This window comes from Seriola aureovittata, chromosome 11 (genome assembly GCF_021018895.1).
Source record: "Seriola aureovittata isolate HTS-2021-v1 ecotype China chromosome 11, ASM2101889v1, whole genome shotgun sequence".
NCBI classification, from domain to species: Eukaryota; Metazoa; Chordata; class Actinopteri; order Carangiformes; family Carangidae; genus Seriola; species Seriola aureovittata.
This window is the reverse complement of record NC_079374.1, coordinates 10,537,255-10,556,947: the sequence shown is the minus strand read 5'-3', so window position 1 is coordinate 10,556,947 and position 19,693 is coordinate 10,537,255. Positions and strand designations below refer to the sequence as shown.

The 19,693-nt window shown below is 42.3% G+C and overlaps 1 protein-coding gene across 1 annotated transcript in view; it reads left to right on the top strand.

Annotated features, from left to right (window-relative positions):
- Window positions 1-134: 134 nt before the first annotated feature.
- st6gal2a (ST6 beta-galactosamide alpha-2,6-sialyltranferase 2a) overlaps window positions 135-19,693 on the top strand; it is a 40,274-nt gene continuing 20,715 nt past the window's right edge. The window contains exons 1-5 of the mRNA XM_056389198.1: window positions 135-231; window positions 738-1,087; window positions 12,727-12,812; window positions 16,432-16,488; window positions 16,575-17,664. Coding sequence (XP_056245173.1) covers window positions 16,665-17,664 — 1,000 coding nt within the window. The 5' untranslated portion in view covers window positions 135-231; window positions 738-1,087; window positions 12,727-12,812; window positions 16,432-16,488; window positions 16,575-16,664. The remainder of the gene's footprint in view (window positions 232-737; window positions 1,088-12,726; window positions 12,813-16,431; window positions 16,489-16,574; window positions 17,665-19,693) is intronic.

The window sequence follows — 19,693 nt, the reverse complement described above, 5'->3', positions numbered from 1 at the left end:
TACTTCAAAGTTGAGTTTCACTGTTTATTCTTGATCTTAATAAGCCTCTAAACCTGGTGCCCAGATGGTTTGGCTACCTGGTTAGCATGCTAACTTCAGCAGAAGTTGAAATGATAGGAGTAGAAGCAAAACAAGAGTTAACAATGGTGTTGCTTTCTACCGCTGGAGGAAGGTCTCAGCGTGTAAAGGAATGAAGTTTGATGCTGAACTTGAAATGTTTCTTCTAGACTGGTGAGTAAACAGCTGTTAATGCTAATGCTGGCTATGTTGTTATAGCAAAACTTACTAAATAGCTTCTCCGATACTTGAAACTGGGGGAAAACAGCTACCCTGGCTACCCCCCAGAGGTAATAAAATCAGCCTACCAGCACCTCTAAAGCGAAATAATCAACATGTTATATTTTGTTTGTTTAAATTGTATAAAAATAGTCAAATCAACACTTTATTGGAGTTTATGTATGCTTTTTTGCTGGGAGCAGTTGAGAAGTTCAAACTTCCTGGCCAACCAAAGCGAAGCTATGCTAAGCTAACCAGCTACTAGCTTTAGCCTTATTTTTACTCAAAAATGATGGGAGTGGTATCAATCTTCTCATCTAACTTTTGGAAAGAAAGCATATAAAAATGTTCATCCAGGTCTGTTGGGAAATTAGTTATCAAATTTCCTTCCTTCCTTCTTTCCTTCCTTCCTTCCTTCCTTCCTTCCTTCCTTCTGTAACTGACATACCTACTGCTGTTAGGAAGGTATCAAATTCAATATCCATACCTTTTCTCCCTCCCTTCCTCCCTTTCCTCAATCCTTTCCTCCAGGCCAACAAGCCACCTCGGTGCCTCACTCGAAAAATCAGCCCTCGCTGACTCCGCCCCTCATTTTCTGATGTGGATGCGAGAAAAAGGCCAGCAACAATGTGACAGACAACACTGCCCCGCCGCTCTGCTCAGCGTAGTAGTGGATATCTTCACGGTGAACGGAGAGCCAAACAGAGCTGCATGCTCGCTGTGCAACAAGGCGAACAGGAGCAAAATGGACCACTGGACACCAGCAGCATCAACAGCAGCAGCATCCACTGAGGACCGACACAGTTTTTAGGTAAGGCTTTGTTCGCTTTCCGCAGGATTTCCATACACATCTGCATTTACTGCTCCAGAGCGCTTTGTGCTGTACACGGAGCAGCACAAGGGGAGGATGTGCATGCACGATGTGCGGTTAAAACGATTCAGTATTTCAGATTTTATTGTATTAAGACCTGCGGATGAGATTTGTAGGAGAAAGTCTTTTGTCTTCGTTACTTTACCGGAACACCGCGATCATCAAAGGAAGCTAATTTAACGACAAGCTCATTGAGACAGCGCGCGGCTCTTTAACGTTTGCACACAAGATAAATTGGTTTAACAAACGTAACGAGCATTAGGCTATTGACACATGCAGCAGAGTTCACGGTGCAAAGACGCTGTACTGTAGGGTGTCATTGAGTTGTATTTAAAAAAAAAAATCAGATTTCTCCACAATGAGGAGTTCATTCACAGATCACACAGTGGAGCCAGGCCTGCACACTGCTCTACAACTTGAGGAGAACATCGAGAGGTTTATTATTCCCTTGACCGTCAGTCATTGTTAAACAGCTTCATGCACATGGTGGAGCCCAAAAACAAAACAGGAAACCCAGGCCAAGAAAAGAGCTCCAGGCAAAGACATCTGAAAGCAATATTGATAGTATGATTTTCTTTTAACCCACTGACAATCAGACACACCATGTAAATTCCTGTAATATTACACTGATATGTGATGCGGTAAGATTGCATGAAGAGGTCAAATGTCACTCTGGAGTCATAATCTTCTCTTCATTATGGCAGCAGTGTTGTAATGATGGGACTGCTCATTGAAATGTGTTTATTTTTGCATCACTACACTTCCATGTCCACAACTGCACAGCTTAACAATGGCAGGTTTTTGCTTTGCAGCAGTTCAGTTAGAAACAACCAGATAGGCTACACCTCCGCCTTCTGACCAGTGGCTTTAGATTAAACGCAAAGGTGTTATGTTCTTAATCACCTTGATGAAACGCAATGGAGACGAGTGAAAGCATTTAGAAGCAGAGGAAAACACACAAGTGTCAAGGGCAATTGGGGGTGTGTGTGTGTGTGTGTGTGTGTGTGTGTGGGGGGGGGGGGTTGGTTTGGAGTGTGATGTTTTTTGAAGTGCTGCGAGTTGTCTGATATCAGCAAAAGGGAAGCGGAAGTTTATCACTCTAAGCTGTTGAGATTTCTCTCAATGTCACTGAAACACATGATTGCATCACCTTCAAGAAAAGTGGTGGAGGTCGACAGTAGACTGAAACTCATGACAGCAGGAATACACACCCATGCGTTCACACTTCTCCGTCCTCCACTTTAATCAAAAGCGGGATACTCTTTGTATTGTCTTCCCTGTGCAGCATAAACAGCATGGGGAAGAAAATAGAAAGCGTCTCTCTAGGTTAACGTGACATTGCATCAAAAAGTGTCATTTTGTTTGTGCGTGCAGCTGCTGAATAATTATGCGCTCTCTGGCTTTCAAAGCTTTTGAGAGGTTGTCATGAGGACGGAAGTTGAATTCAGTGGACAGTGTTTTTAACCACGGGAGTTTAGATGAAAATATGCACATAATATAAAACTAAAGATAAATTATTTATTTCTTCTTTGTCAGGAGATTTTCTTTCATAGTAAGTGAATTATACATGTTGTCACCCACCTGAATGGTTCGTTATGAATGTGCTAATGGTCACCTGATAAATGTACATACACACCACCAGTGTGTGAAAGGTTGTGACTCTCGCAGAACATCTTCATTATTGCTTTTGCACATAACTTCTATCTAATTACCGCCACACACGGGCTGGCCCCTCTTTGTCTGTGCAGCTGGATGTTTATTGTCTCAAATGGCGAACCCTTGTGTGTGTGTGTGTGTGTGTGTGTGTGTGTGTGTGTGTGGACAGAGCGCAGGTGTGTAGAGGGGCTGCATTCTTTGTACACATTAACAATATTCCACTTTTATTCGACCATGGCGCAGCACTGTACTGCAGACAACCTGGAGCCATTTTCAACACTATTTTCCTGTATTTTATTCACCAAAATGATATGAAAATCAATATTGACCAAAATCATTTGAGATGCCAACGTTTGTCTCGGCAGGTCGGCAGTCTTCAGTATTGTCCCAAGGGTCAAGAGCCAAGGGGTTACTCCAAGGATTTCTGAAAAGGAGAAATTGTCTGCAAGCTGAATACTTAAAGCAAATTTTATTTGATGTATTTTGAGCTACAAGGTCTTTGTCAGACAAATTCAACACAAAACAATATATACTGTATTTACAACATATATATTCCCTTACAATGCACAAAAATTACACACATTATCTGACAGAAAAGACTGTAGTCCATACGAGACATATCAACAAGAAGTCTTGGAGAGCCTTGTTTTTCAGCATACTCAATATGCTGAGATGATTCTGTATGTTCATGTTTAATTAGCATTTTATTTATCTCATTCTATTATTGTAGAGTTGATGTACCCAGCAGTGCATGTGGACACGCTACTGTAACAACAGCCCGAGAACTGACCACAGCGTGGTCAGTTCTATTAAAACACTCTATTAAAACAGTCTGAGAATATTTCATTCACCAATGTTACTCACCTCTTCCTGTGCAAAACCAACGTGCCAACCAGTGGGTCGAAAGGGACTGTTGGAGGTTGATTCTCTCTTTTTCAGGGGCAGAATAGCAGTGAGAAAACCTGGTGTTCTAAAAATACTTACTGATGAAATATATGATTGCTCTCAGGGACAACCCTATGATTGAGGTAAACTCAAGAACTGACTCTCACTGGCGTCTTGCGAGGGGAAGCGATTTATGTGGAAGAGAGTGTTGGGAAAAGACAATCAGATGGAGCTCAACAAAAATCACAGTAATTGATAACTAATATAGTGAATTAATTTAATTCCAGTGTTCACGTTAAATTTATACTGAACAAAGCAAAAAAGTTGAAATATTCAGTAACAACTCATTGTGATCGTGCTTTTGTGTTGGATGACTCCTATGTTGCACTGGGGACCATCAGAAACCACATTTCGTTTCTCTGTGTGTATGTCATGCACATGTGTGGAGATGACAATAAACCTGAACCTGAACCTGATCTTACGGCATTGGCGGGGGAAATGGAAAATAGATTCCAGGACAGAAAAGGAAGGAGTTATTGTTGAAGGACGCATTTTAAAGGGATGCAGACTTCCTGTCTCTGAAACACAGAAGCAATATTTGATCTGTTCATTAGCAGCACAGCGAAGCATCTTTTTTTAAAATATAGCACCGTTACAGTTGCTGAGAACAGTCGCACTGCTTTTACCACAAGGTGGTATTGTGTATTGTGAGAATGAGATTAGGGAAATTTGTGAACACAACATGGACACACCAGCACCTCTAAGTTGAAGTATCGTGCTTGCTTCAGTGAGCAGTTGCTGTATTTACACATCTAGCAGTTAAGGAGCAACTTGGCATTCATTTGAAGTCATGTTTGTAGTCACCTGGTAAATGATTTCACTCTCTATTAACTCTGTTTTCCACCTCCTGAGGGAAATATCTAGCTCTTTAACTGTTAAATGCTCCACTATGTGCACTAGCTACAGTCTCTAACTGTGACTGACTGCTGTATGGTGCTGAGCAGATAGTGTTCAGTGGGCTTTTAGAGCTTTTTCACTGAAAACAGCTGCTGCAGCCACACACAGTGCTATTAGGGTGGTGAAAATGAAACCAAGCAGTAGTTTTGAACCGGACAGCAAAACACTGAGCTGAACTTCTCTTTGTAAAGCCGAGGAGCGGTTCATGACCACAAACTACTCCTTTCGCATTATCAAAATTCAGTGGTCAGCACCACACATCTGCTCATGAACTGGCAAGGCTAGACTTTTGGGTCGATACTTCTTCTTTTTAGTTAATCCTAAAATTCTCATATAATTTTACCACTGGCTGAGGCTAGGTAGAGGTAGAGTTTCATTTTTTATCTGTTCCAGACTGTATATGCTGAGATACAGTACAGAGGAATGGATGGACTGCACGGGCAGGGCACTCTGGGAAGGTGGAGGTGTAATTTCAGATGCGCACTAACTGACCAGAGCAGCAGTTATCTGAGCTCAGCCTTCAAAAGCAGGAGCGCTGGAGTCATCAAGACCAGCTGTGCCGCTCACTCCTGGCTGAGTGAGTGCGCGAACACACACACACACACACACACACACACACACACACACACACACACACACAGAGGACGGGACACATGAGCGTCCATGGTAATTAGCTGTCTTCACAAGATTGTAAACTTACTGAGAGGAGACGTTGTTTAGGCACTCGTTTCTGTGTGTGTGTGTGTGTGTGTGCGTGCATGTGTGTTGATGTATGGTGCTCTACTCCAGTTGTATCTTCTTAAATAGGCACATGGGCTGTTTGAGCAGCTTATTGTGGCATTGCTTTCATAGTTGTACTATAAGTCTCTGATAGGCTGCTAATCTCAGTCCATGTTTAGAAGTAAGTGTCCAGAGTTCAGACAGATTATAGGGAGGTTAAGCTGTTTGAAAATGGCTGTAGAGCTGTAGATTAAGGGGCTTGTTCTTTGGGCAGTCAAACATCTTGTTTTTTCCCCCCCCTCATATACCACAGCCAGTGCGTGAAATACTGATATGAATGAATCCTGTCAGCATCCTTTTTTCTTTTTTTTTTTAAAAAAAGCATTAGCATATGTGCTAACCTGTCAGATCTGCTCTCATTCTGTGTCTGAACCAGAGAAATGCTGTTGCTTTTAGCTCTTGGAGTGAAAAGAAGCCTCAATTCTATCTTAGTTTCTTCTTTCTGAATCATGGATGAGCATGAAATTTCAACTCCGGTGAATCTATTCCCAGCACAGAAACAAACAGGAGTGTGATTGACTGTAGGTGTGAGAGGGTGACTAGCAATACAGTCTGCTGGTGCAAGCATTGTTAGGTCCTATACAAGAAGGGGAATGGATAGTGAAATGAACCTTAAGTGGACTTTCTCTCCTTTTGTCACATCAAACGACTGCCCGCTGTGGGCGTCAGCGCTCCCAGCTGTATTTATGGACCATAATGTGAGGTGTAGAGCTGCATTTCCTTCACAGGACCTTGCTGTTGGCAGGCTGTATTTGAGAGGGCTCTGTGCACCGTGAAAGCCTGTCATCGAGAACCGCTGCCCTGTGTGATTTATCAGAATAGGATGTGCTAAGAAGGTCAGGATGATTCAACTCTTCCCGGTCGTGTGTTTTCATCAGACGTCCTTTCTTCTGAAAGAGGAGGTTCCTTTTCCAACTAAACATGAGTGTCATTTTTTTTTTCTGTGACTAATGTGCTTTAGGCACTGTGTTGTTAGATTTCAACTTTTAAGTCTACCTCCCTTTTTAGACATTGACGAGCCAGTGGATGTCTGATAGCTGATGACTTTCTCTTGCCTGTTACTCACTCTGAATGAGTCAGAGGCTTGTTTCCTCTCAAGAGCTGTGTCAGTAGTGCTGGTTTTAAATGAAACGCGTCCTCTGCTCTGGTAATTACAAGGCGCACGGACACTTCACACGGTGCTCTGATAGAAAGAGAGGGGCTAATTGGTAGTGCAATGACCTTGTCCGGGTTTGTGTGTGTCCAGGTGTCAGCTCAGTGTTATGGTGTGGATGCCTGCACTCCTGTCTGCAAAATGAAGGCTCATCGTGGGCATGTATGGGCACATAGATGCAGGATATAGACCCTGTTGTCTCCTCTCTGCATTGTGGATCAGGTGTGAATTTTCTATAGCAGATGGCCCGTGACAGGTGTGTGAGAGAGACTTCCACCTCCCTCCACGATCCTGCACCTTTTGGTCATTATTGGTTGTGGTTGCTTTTTTAGAGCAAGATTAATGAGCGTCTACGCAAGCCTTTGCAAAAATAGACATTTTTTACTCTGCTGATATAATCAGTGCTGAGGAGGAGGATAGCAGGGGACAGGACAGACCTAATCTGCCTCACTGGGATCAGTCTTTAATGGAGTTAGGACTTTCTGGTTTGACCTTGTTGGACCTGGTATTACAGCAGCACGAAACCATCCCTCATGAGTCTGATCCCACTACCACCAAGAGAGAATCAGGATCAAAGGCGTCTTGCTTGTTTTTCTTTGATCATTTCACAAAATGAAAAACATGGTTTGATGTTTTTTCTGTGTGTGTGTGTGTGTGTGTGTGTGTCTGTGTGTGTCTGTGTGTCTGTGTGTGTGTGTGTGCATTGCATAGAGGAGAACAGAAACCATCCTTTTTTTATCATATAAAACAAATATTTTTCTCTTACCATGAAGACAGTGCACCAGAGAACGACAAGAACATGTTGCTGACATTGTCTTGAGACATAAAACCTAAAAAAACATCAGATACACACACACACACACACACACACACACACACACACACACACACCACACACACACACACACTGGAAAACAAAGTTAAAGCTGCTCTAATCAGCCTGTTAATATTTGTTATGAGTCAAAAGAGTGTGCCTTGCCATGTGTCCAACAACAGTCCAAACCTCAAGTTATCCAGTTTACTGTGACAGAAGACAAAGAAAACCAGCAAATATTCAAATTTGACGTAAACAATAGAGTGTTTGAGATCTAATTTACTTTTTTTCTGTTTTGTGGGAATTTAAATCATACTACCAGACTATATATTTATTATTATTTATTTATTTATTTTAATCATTTAGGCAATGTGTTGAAAGCAGTGCCATCGTACAGGCTGAGAGCAACACTCAGACTGAGTTGCATTACATTCAAGTCCCTGCAAGTTCTTTTGTAGTCAGGCAAAGCTAGGAATGCCAGTTTTCTTGTTCTTTTTTTCTTTTCTTTGTAACTTGGCCTTCTGTGTTTCCATTTAGCCTCCTTTACATATGAGGAGAAACTGAGATTAACCCAGTGTTTTGTTCTATTTGTGGCTTAAATGTGTGCTTCACTTTAGGTTTCAAAGCTAGCCCGTGCTCAGCAGTGCATCTATATGTGTGCATGCAGCCATGCTCTTGCATGCTCTGGTGTGTGTGATTGGCAGGCAGTTGGATGGCTGGAATGAGCTGTATCGCCTGCAGTGTGTTCTCAGCTCCACATGCTAGGTGCCAGTGGTGAGGAGGCGGTTGATTTACTGCTGGTAGTAAGTCACATTTCCACACAAAGACTGGCAAGCAGAGCAGTAGTACAGTAACTACACGCATACACTTTTGCTCACAGGGACAGAGATGCAGTAGTGGATGCAATATTAATTCTGTTCATCGCATGGGTAAGGCATAATCTTTAAAATGACTGACTTTAGAGCAAACACAAATCGACACAAACACAGTCAGTGGAGCGGTGTCTGCACTTACATCTGCATGCACAGCACCATAGCTGAATGTAGGTCACAGAATAAGGCAGATGTGGGGGAAGGAAAGAAGGTGAGCATTGGAAGTGGAAGTGAAGGGAGGAGGAAGCCTTTCATTATGTGATCATGTTGGAGCAGGGGTAGGATTAGGGCTGGCTACATAGGGAGGGTTTAACCCCTGGATTTGAAAGTTTTTGCCTTTGAAGTAAAGGGTAATAATGCTTACATCCATCATGTTATATGTTATATTTACACAAACATGCTATATATCATCTCCTCTCCTCTCCTCTCCTCTCCTCTCCTCTCCTCTCCTCTCCTCCCTGACTGGCTCAGAAACTATGCTACAAAAGTAGTAGCAATGGCAGAAGTAACATTGGATAAATCTGTACTTCTTGATTGTTTTACACAACAAGACTCTGCTTTAGCTTCAACATTATCCTATTTTTAGCTGCTCATTTATATGGACTTAGGTAGCCAGCCAGTCAGTCTACTGGCTATTCTTAACAGCTGCACTTTAGGGTTTCAAGATGTGATGAAGTGCAGCGAAGCCTTTTGGAAAGCTCGGACACTGGCAGTATAATTACACAGGGTGAAGTCTGATGTCCTACACGGTAATAACCTCATTGCCTCTGGAGGCTAAAGCAGGGTGGACCTGCAGCTGGGGGTTCATTAAGTGAGGAAAGAGAGACACAATTCATTTGGTCTGTGCATATGCTTCTTCTTTGAGCTCAATTTTCTCGCTTCATTTCAGGACTGCAAGTGACTTCTGATGTCCTTGTTACAGTCCGTCCTTGCTCCTGTCTGCAGTGTCTCATTTTTTTCTTCTCTGATCTGTAACTGCACAAGTTTCTAGCTTGAGATTATATGAAGAAGTACAGCAGTATGTGTTGTACAGTGAAATATTATTCCCAAGGTCAATACATGTGTAATTACCTCTGTATTAAAGACGTTCTAACGTTAGGAATGTACCAATCTGACAGGGAGCATTCACATGCAACCCAAAAGTCTGTACCGAATTCTGACTTTTAAAGGTGTTGATGAGATAATTTCTGTGTGAACTCTGTCTAACATGTGGCAGATCAAATGGTGAGATTAAGTGCTGTTTATCTGCTTCACAAGGTTATACCTTGTTCTCTTGAGATTAATTTAAGATCTCTTCAGTGGAGACAACGGGTACAAAGACTCCTCTGTTAGAGTGATCATTTAGTCAAACTTTGTTAAGAAAAGTTAAAATTGGAATTTGCTCATTTGAAGTGGAGTTCATTATATTTCTGGAGTGGAGCGTGAACTCTGAAGTACAGATTAGTTTTGAGATTGTGTGGATTTAAAAAAAAAAATAATAAAAAAATTCAGATTCACAGTAAATGATCCGCATCTAAGTGCTCCTCCCTGGCTTTCCTGTGTAATCCTGCTGACAAATAAAACAGACACTGATGAAAACATAAACCCGTTGGCAGAGTAATAAACTTGAGGTGACTACTGCAGGAAGATAAAATAAAGGTTCAGTTTACTTGGAACAAGCGAAGTTGTACGATGTGTCTGCTGAACATGTCTAAAGACAAAAGTGTCTGTACCTGCTCTGAAAGGCCACAGTCAAAGTCTGCTCCTGACTGTGTCTCACTGCCTCCCTGACCTCTCGCCAACAAGGCATTCACAAAAAGAGACTCCAATTGTGGAGGTGTGACAGGCTGCTATTTATTGTGACGGGAACATACAAATAGCAGCCTGGCACCTTCCCTCGACTTAAAAATCTTGCTGGAAAAGTTGAGCACTTGTCAGCTCTACCTCTGATGTGCTGGGGCAACAATATTGAGATAACCGGTTATGTCTGTTTTTACCCTCGAGAAACAGAAGTACAGCTTTTAGCTCCAACCAAACTTTGCAGAAACATGTCATGCAAATGTGGGAGAAGTCGGTCGTCAAGGTAAATAGCGTTCACACGCAATATGAATTGTAACAAGATATCGTGTCTTTAATCCAGTGGGGAAACTAAATGCTCAACTAGACACACTCACAAGCCTGCTTATATAAGGAGTGTAGTGATTCTGAAACCAAGAGTGAAACCATGAAGATGTTCACATTGTCGTGTCTTGATGCTGAAAAATAGAGCTGCGCCACCAAAAATCAAGTCCTGAACTGAACTGTGAATTTGAAATCCTTCCACCCCTAGTCCGTATGTGTGAACAGGGGGGAAAAGGGTGCGCTCTATTTTCATAAAGTTTCTTCGCTTTGTTGATGCAGAAAATTGTGGGGGGTGGGGGTGTGTTTTAAATGCAGATAGATACTGCGACAAGCACTTTGATTTTCGAAGATACTCAGGTCCTGAGTTGGAGTACGATTTGGTTGAGTCAAACGACGAAAAAACGAAAAAAAAAACCCCAAAAAACCCCCAAAAAACCCCAAAAAACCCCAAAACACTTCACCCAAGTTCACCCTGACGTTCATAAATAACTCTGGGCCCCAGTAGTGCAGATACATACACCCACCCACTTCTATTTCAAACCACATCCTTTTTCTAAATGTTTACCTCCTCATGTAATACTTACTGCAAAAACGCTTTATACATAGATCACGTCCTGTATTTGCAATGATGCCATGTTCTCTTCACACAATCCTGGGAGACTTGGACAGAGATTTTAAGATCGCAAATGAATTCAGAAATCTAAAAAGGTGACTCCTGACCACATCGTTCACACTCTTGTCTGTCCACAAATGCTTAGTGGACCTTGTCTTGTCGCCTTTTTTATAACCTCGCAGCGATCTATTAGTTTGTAGCTGCCAGTTGCTGCTTGAATATTAAAGGAAAAGGGCTTTTTTTTTGGAGAACAACTCCACTCTTGAGGGCTCAATATTTTATGAGGAACAAGTCCCTTGGTCAGTGTTTTATGCGAGAGAATGTGCACACTTAACATCCTATTGCCATGCAGTGTGCAGAATAGAGAAGGACTGCATGTTTTCTTGCAGAACCAGCTTTTGTTCTATTTTCTGTTCCTCATTTATCCAAAGCCTTTCTTCGTTAGACATATTTATTGAAACACCATGGACTAATCTTTATTAGGCTAATCAGGCTCTATCCATTGACATCTACTTTCTGCTTGAATAGAGACAAGTATTGAGAAAATGTTCCTGTGAGCTAACCTGCGCTAACTCTCCCGTTTTAAGTTGTTTCTGCAAAATTCATGTGGCCTTTACCTTCCAATGCTAAAAGCCAGAATCTTTATTTCCTACAGAAACCTCAGTTCGCTTATTAGACAAATTTTTCAAGTTGGCTGTGATTAAAGCATTCATAACACAGCCTCTCCACCCTGGGTCCTCAGCCGGGTGTAGTAAAGTGGAATGAACAATTTTCAGTCAGATGATGTGTGGCTATATGCCCTGAAGGGCTGGCCATGTACTTACCTGGCTAGAATTCAGTAAAGTCACCTCTGGCAATGCCTGTACTATAGACACATTGAGAATATTACAGCATGGAGCCGCAAGGCATGCTGGGACTGGGATGTATAAATATGCTCTCTATTTTACGCTTACTTTTCTGGTTCTGCTGTGGAGATGTTTTGCAGTGTTAAGCTGGCCTAAAGAGATCAAGTATCATTATATTATATTATATTATATTGATCAAGTATTTTTGTTTCATATATAAATATTGAAAGAAATTCACATTAGTATGCACACTGACCAAACGGAAATAGAGGGACCTCCCTGTACTCTGTACTTGAGATCAAATGAGTCACAGGTTTAGCATTAAATGAATCAAGGACTCCTTAAATGAACAACGGACGAGGGATGTCAAAAACGAGGGATACCACAAATTTGGTGCCAATACCAATGAAATTCCACAATTCTTGATACCAAATTCGATTCCACAGCAAAAAACAGAAAACATACATGCACACTCCATATTGTCAGTGTGCGAGGAGCAGTAGCTTAAGTGGAATAATACAAGGTGATAGACCACTATAGTGTGAAAATGTTAATTTAAAAAGTCAGCGTTATATTCTGACAGACGACATTGCTACAACAGATACCAGCTGTCACAATTCACAAAAAATAGCAGCAACATTTCAGGACATGAACATTTTGACAACATGTTGGTAATAACTGAAACTCACTCACCCTGAATTCTGTGTACAAACCCTGATATCCGTCCTTGAGCTGCTTAAATAAGTTTGAGGTGTTTCCTCCTTTCATTTGAAATGCTCTGTGTCACTGTTTGCAGAATGGACTTTGGTCAACTTGTCCCTGATGAGCTGCGTCAAATGCAAAATATCTCCAAACACCAATCTTGCCATGTTTTTCTTCTTTCTTTTTTTTTTTTCTTTTGTAGGCCGTAGTTCAAGACTATATACAATTCATCACATCAATCCTCCAACACTGACCAAGATAAAAGATGCCTGGGAACAACACCTTAAGGTGACTATGTCATTATTAGACACATCTACTCCTCATCCATTTGCGTTCGCCACTGTTTGCTGCAGTTCAAAGTTACTCATCGTCTCAATGTTCTCATGTTCTCAGTCTCTGACGCCGGCTGTCCTAGATGCCACCAGTCACCAGCGACAATGGGCCATATGCCCTGGTCATGTGACTCATAATAACAATTTCTGGACCTAGATATTTGAAGTGTCCTCACATATCTGCAACAAAACGATAGATCCTAATCCATACATGTCAATATTTGGTGCACCTCCAATGGAACGTAGCATCATGTCACATCAGGAACACACACTGGAACAGCCCAATTTATTCAGCCCATTAATATTCTGTGTATATCAAAAATTGGAAAATGCAGATGTTCTTCAAAATAAAAGGTACATTATTATGATTAATATTAATATTATTCCCTTCTTTCACATCTTCACACTCATATTGCTGTGAGCTGAGGGTAATCCTCACAATGCAGCTGCTGCCAATCAAAAACAGACAAGTGGTAAACAAGAACTCATCACTACAAATGTTTAGTTGATTGATTGACAGATGAACTATTCAAATCACTTTTAAACATCCCATTCGCTACAGCTTCTCTATAAAGAGATTATCTGCTTTTCAAAGTTTTATATAAAAAAACCAACATTTATCCAATCATTATCATATATTCAAGTAATCTGGATTCAGGTTTTGCTCTTTAAAAGATCTGTGCTTTATATTCTGTTATGGTTCCTTTTGTTCATCACTGTCTCCTGCTAACACTCAGTCATTTAGTCGTCCTTTGCTTTCTGGCAGACGCAACGCTTCAATGTTTCCTTTTTTGCACCATTTCTTTGTGAAGCCCTCACAAAACCAGCTCTGTCTTCCACCCCCGCCTCTCCATCTGTGCCACACATTTATGTTGTTTCACCACAGTTACTGAAGTACACATCCTGATTGCTGCCAGGTGAGGCAAGCTATCTGCACGCACACACATGCATGCACGACACACCTCAGGGCCTGCGCGCATACATCTGCAGCGGGCTTGTGTGGAGCAGTGGTGCATATAGATGGCATTTGCTTGTTGATAACATTGCCATTGGGTAGGGGCTTGCTGTTCTGCTTGTTTTCTTTGTCTTCTGGGTGTGCTGTTGTTATTTCCAGGTGTTAAATGGCGCATTTTCCACTAAGTGACATTTGACCTCAGTGTGGCAGACACATCGAAACTGCTGCACGGGGGATTACTGTCAGACACACCTGACTATGGCCCTGAGGCCTGCGCCAGAACATGCTGCAAGTTTATAGAAAATAATCAGATGCTGTGTGTTTGTGCAGATGTGCATTTTTCTCAGTTTCCATCCAGTATTTTCTTTCTCCCATACTGTCTCTGCTCCCTGTGTCCCAGTTGTTCCCTGCTGGTTTCCTCCGTCTTGACCCAGGGTCAGTGGATGAGCTTTGGCCTCCTGTGTGGCCCCAGGGCGAGAGGCCAGGATGTCTGAGTATATGGGGAGGAGGGAAAGCGGGGGCGCCTGAAATCACTTCTGCTTCACCCTGCAGGACCTGGCAGCTACAGACACAGGAAGCTGTAATTAGGACTAGAGGAGGCTTAACACTCGGGAGCTTTTTTTTTTTTTTTTTTTTTTTTTTTTCTCCTGCCTCACTCTGCCGTGTTCTCAAGAGAAATACTCCCACATCAGGAGACCAAAACTCATAATTACGCGTGGATGAGAGGATTGTAGTCCTCTGATGTGAGGCAATTTAATGCTTCATTTATTCACCTTCGTTGCTGTGTATTTCACTCTGTAAGCTATCAGTGAACCTAACGTGTTGTACACAAGATTATTATCAAAGCTGCAGCAAAAATAAATCAGGCTGATAATGATGTTTGATTGTTCAGTGTTATTTTTAATGATTGTGGCAAAGGAACGAAATAAGCAAAGGTGTCATGTTGAAGCACATGTGTTGAGATGGTTTCTGATGTAGTGTCTTACTCAAAGTGCAACTCAGTGGAGCAGCATTACTGTGGCGACGGCTAACTGTAATCCAAATAAAAAAACAAAGCAGTTATTTATTTATTTATTACGTCTATTTAGAGAAAACATAGCACTGCAGATACTTTAACTTCTAACAAAGTGCAGTAAACAGAGAAAAACATATATCAATATTCGGTGTGACCACCTTTTGCCTTGCACATAGTGTTTGGTAGATTGGTTGTTCCAAGCATCACGGAGAACTTGCCACAGTTCTTCTGTGGACTTAGTCTATCTCACTGTGTTCGGCCTCTTGATGTAATCGCGGGCTGGCTCCATGATGTTTAGATCAGGGCTCTGTGGGAACCAGACCATCTGTTGTGGGACTTCCTGTTCTTCTTGTCACTGGAGACGGATCTTTCTGATTCTGGCTGTCATCATCCTGTAGAAACACACCAGCGTATATCTGTTTAACACCAGCGTGCAATCACTTGATCGTTTATTGCTTTGATCGCCCCAAAAGAACGGACAGTTTCCCAAACTTTCCTCAGTGAGTCAGTGAATTGTTTGGTCCATAAAATGTCAGAACATAGTGGATAATGTTCATCACACTTTCCTGAAGTCAAAGGAGATGTTAATAAATAGTTTTCTTTGTCTGAGCAACAGTACAAAACCTACAGATATTCAGTTCATTATTATAAATCATATCATCATATAAGAGACAAAGGAAGGCAACAAATCCTCACAATTTAGGAGCCGTAACTAAGGAATCGATCAATATCAATCAATTTTTGATCAATTAATTTGATGTCAATTGAGTAATTGATTAATCAGTGACTTGATATTTTAATGCCCCTCTTTAGCATGTCCAAGCAGTATATAAACACTGCATAAATAGGTTCTAACACATTTTAATGTAATTTTAAGTGCCCAGTAATATATTTGTAAAAAACAACAACTCCTGTGGACAGGACAGATGATGAATGACAGTGGAATAAAACAGTTGTAATAATACAAAATATGTCCTCATAGGAGAGGTTACAATTGCGGACAAATACATTTATAAACACTTACAAATGGTCTTACAACAACATTACAGAGTGTTTATACACTAATTCTGAGTTTCTCCATGTAGAGAAAAAAACCGCCTCATCAGTCACAATCAGTGCTGATGTGAGAAATAAAACCGACTTCTACACTGCAGGTCAGGCTGAAGTTAGTTTGATAATAACCATTTGAACACCATAGAGTCTGCATTAACTTCCTTTTGACTTCACACTCCCACATTCCTCAGTCAAACCCTGAAGTATATTTGTTATTACTTTAGATGTTCTTCAGGTTCTTCATATTTTGTACGATTTTATTTTTTTATTTTTTGTGATGTGACGTTGAAACACAGCTCATGGTTCAGTCTTTAGTTCTTCTAGTGTTGAATCTTATATGAAGGAAGCTGTAAATTTAATTCCAGTTAATAAACGAGCCTAGTTTCGAAAAACTCTCCTTTTATGTTATAAGTGGAGAGCAGCCAGATTCTGCCCTGCAGGAGGCGTTTTCCTGTGGTGTGTCTATGCGAGCACTGTGTTTTCATGCACACACAGCCTCATGCATGCATGTGCTCTCTTGACCCCACTAATTTGTATCACTCTTCTTCTCAGGGTCCTGTTATATCCTGGCGGACACGTGGACATGAAGAAATAGAAGCATCAGTCGAGGTGAGTGTTTCAAACCTCTTTCATAATAATCCACATTTTGTCTTCGTCCCCCGAGCAGCTGTATTCAGAGCTTTCTTCTTTTGCAGGCCCTCCAGCTGACCTCTGGGCTAAGTCCTGGCCGTGGGGCTTTGTTGTTGGTGGGCCAGCTGTACAGGCGTGTATGTGAGTGAGAGGTGATGAAGTCCAGTATGAGGCAGTGGCGGAGGCTGGTGTTGGTGGGAATGCTGGCCTGGGTTCTGCTCTTCCTCGCCCTCCTCTCTTACTTCCTGGATGCTCGTGTGGATGAACCCCTGACCTCTGCCGGCTCTTTACTCTCCCAGCACCCCGACACTCGCCGCCTGGCCTCCATACAGGCCTCCCATCAACAGCATGCCATCGTCGGCTCCCGACCTGAACTGGCTTTGGCGTTAACTACGACCTACCCCGGAGATGAGCCGGAGCCCTCCGTCAGCTCCATGACCCCAGAGTCCAGCCTGGAGGTCAGCCACAGCCCCAACAGCGCTCCCTATGCTATCTATGGTAGCCAGGAAGCCAGCCGCCAGGATTACCTGGACCCTCAGAGCCTGGCTGCCTGGTCCTCCTTTGGTACAGAGAATGTGGGTTCTCACTCAGACCCTTCAGTCCAGAGTCGTGAGAGAACATTTCAGAACACCGAGTATCAGAACCATGTCAGTAACACACACCGCCACGTAGGGGAGGAGGAAGAAGAAGATGAAAGGGACAATGAAGATGAAGAACTGGGAAACAGAGTGAGGACTACAGCAGACAGAAGAGCCGGCGGTGACTCCTCTGACCTGGAGGAATATTACTTCTCCAAGTCGGCCTCTGTTGTGCAGCGGCTGTGGCGGGGCCGCGTGTCCGCCGGCATGCTGAGTCCTCGGCTGCAGCGGGCCATGAAAGACTACGTGAGTGCTAACAAACACCATGTTTCCTACAAGAGGCTTCGCAGGGCTGCCCACAGTGCCAAGGAGCTGCTGTGTCAGATGAAAGCCCAGGCTCGTTTGAGGACGGTGGATGGCTCGGAGCAGCCTTTCTCCTCGCTTGGCTGGGCTCGTCTTGTGCCATCCCTTCCTCTGGAACAACTGTACAGGCGGCAGGAAAAGAGCAGCTTCAAGACCTGTGCGGTGGTCACCTCGGCTGGTGCCATCCTGCGCTCAGGACTGGGCAAGGAGATCGGTGAGTAGAGATATCGTAGGGTTTGAGTAAGGGCGACATTTAAAGAGAATAAAAATAAAGTTTGAAAGCGTGCATGCAGATCTTGCACTGTAATAAAAATTTAAAGCCCTTCTATGCACACTTCCCCTTGAGGTGGCAATGTTCACTCACATTACACCAACTCTGGGACTTAAAATCTACTTTTTTCCGAATGGGGTGCTGAGGAAACACCATGTGGTCAATGAAATCTAAAAGTTTTATTGCTCCAGGAGCACGACTGAGCAAATTTCATGAGAATCTGCCTGTTAGATTCCCATATGTCAGTCATGTACAGCTGTGACGTAGATCCCTGGGTGGTGCAAGTGGAAAATTTAGTGTCTGATATAGAAAGATTTACAGTGAGAGGGAATTTTCTCAGTAGCTTTAATGGCATCTGTTAGTTAGATTTTAATATTTTCAATTTTAATTGGCATTTTGTGCTTAATGAAAAGTTGAAGTTGTATTGAAAATCTTTTTTATTTAAGCTCCAGTGATGAGTAAGATTCACACTAAAGCATAAATCTGATAATTAGACCCTTTGTCCTGGAAAGAAAACGGTCACAGTGGTACCCTCAATAAATAAAATGCCATTTCAAAGTAAAATCGCCAACAGAGAAATAGTTGTATCGTTAATTCTCAACCGGGACCTTTAATTAATTATTAGAGACAGAACTTGCCATTTGCTGTTACTGTGTTACTTTGGTATTGGCACTGGTTGCAATTAATGCTCTTCCATCTGTTTTAAATTCAGACACTTAGAACAGGTCAAGTGGCTTAATGTTTCACTTCAATAAAGTCATTTATCGTGAAACTTCTCCAAGAAGTGTTGAGTTTCATTAGAAGCAGCTCAGCATCATAAAAGCACTACAAAGCAGAGCTGTGGCGAAGTAAAGCTGCAGCCATGTCAACAACCCCAGTTAGATTTAAGCCAGCCAGTTACCAGGCGTCACATATTTGGATCATAGTGCCAGGACATCAGAGTGTTCCCTGTGTGTGTGTGTGTGTGTGTGTGTAAGGTGTGGACCTCCTAATGTCCTAGTGTGTAATGAGTGTTTCGGGTCTTCGAATATTGACAACTGACTGTCCGATGGTCGCTACCTTCGCAGCTTAAAGCTCCTCAAGTGAGTTTTTAAACCTACGGAGGGCTGTAATGCTTCCATCTATTTGGCTGGCAGCTAGTTTAGTAGCATAAAGGCTGAATAGACGGGAGAAGGTGAAAGCTTTTGTCAGGGTTGGACTTCGGTGCGTGACCATAAAGCCTTGAATGGACCAGTGTAAAAGCAGTTTGCATTGAACTCGCAAAAACTCCAGAAGAAAAAGTTAGTTTGTTCATTGTGGGCCAGCGCTAATCATGTATTCGTGATCTATTACAGTTGCCACGAAGATGTTGTGTTTTAAAGTTCAACAAATATCCATCTGCACCTGCAGTGATTTGCATTCATGTTTTTTCATGGCATTTGCTGATTAACTTGTCAAGCTGATTGTAAGCAGGGTTGTGTGTGTGTGTGTGTGCCTAGCAGGCTATATGTCTTTGCATTAGACTGTGTGTGCTCTTGGTTTGGAGATGTTGGCAGCTCTTTGGTTAGTGGGGAGAGTGTGAACTCAGTGACAGATGGCTCACTAGAAGAAAGCAGAAACCCCTCTGGTAACCGATCAGGCTTCTTCGCATCACATATAGCTTCCTTGCATTTCCTTGTGAATTCAGCTGCTCAGAACAAACACTAGAATTAATACGGAGGGCTTCGGCTTTGTGTGTTGTTATTTTTCCACATTTAACATTTCTAAACAGTGACAGAGTTTTATAGACACTGGCTGACCCAGATTAAATCCTGTCCTAGAAAATGACAGCATTCAAAACGCCTTTCTCAGAAAATCCGATGAATGCAAGTGAGGTAAACCTGCATCTGCACTCGACCCTTTTGTCACATTGGAACAACTTGTGGTGCTGTGTGAGCGCTGTGGTCTATCAACACCTGCTCCCCCGATATGCTGCAAGAAAAGTTCCCCTGCT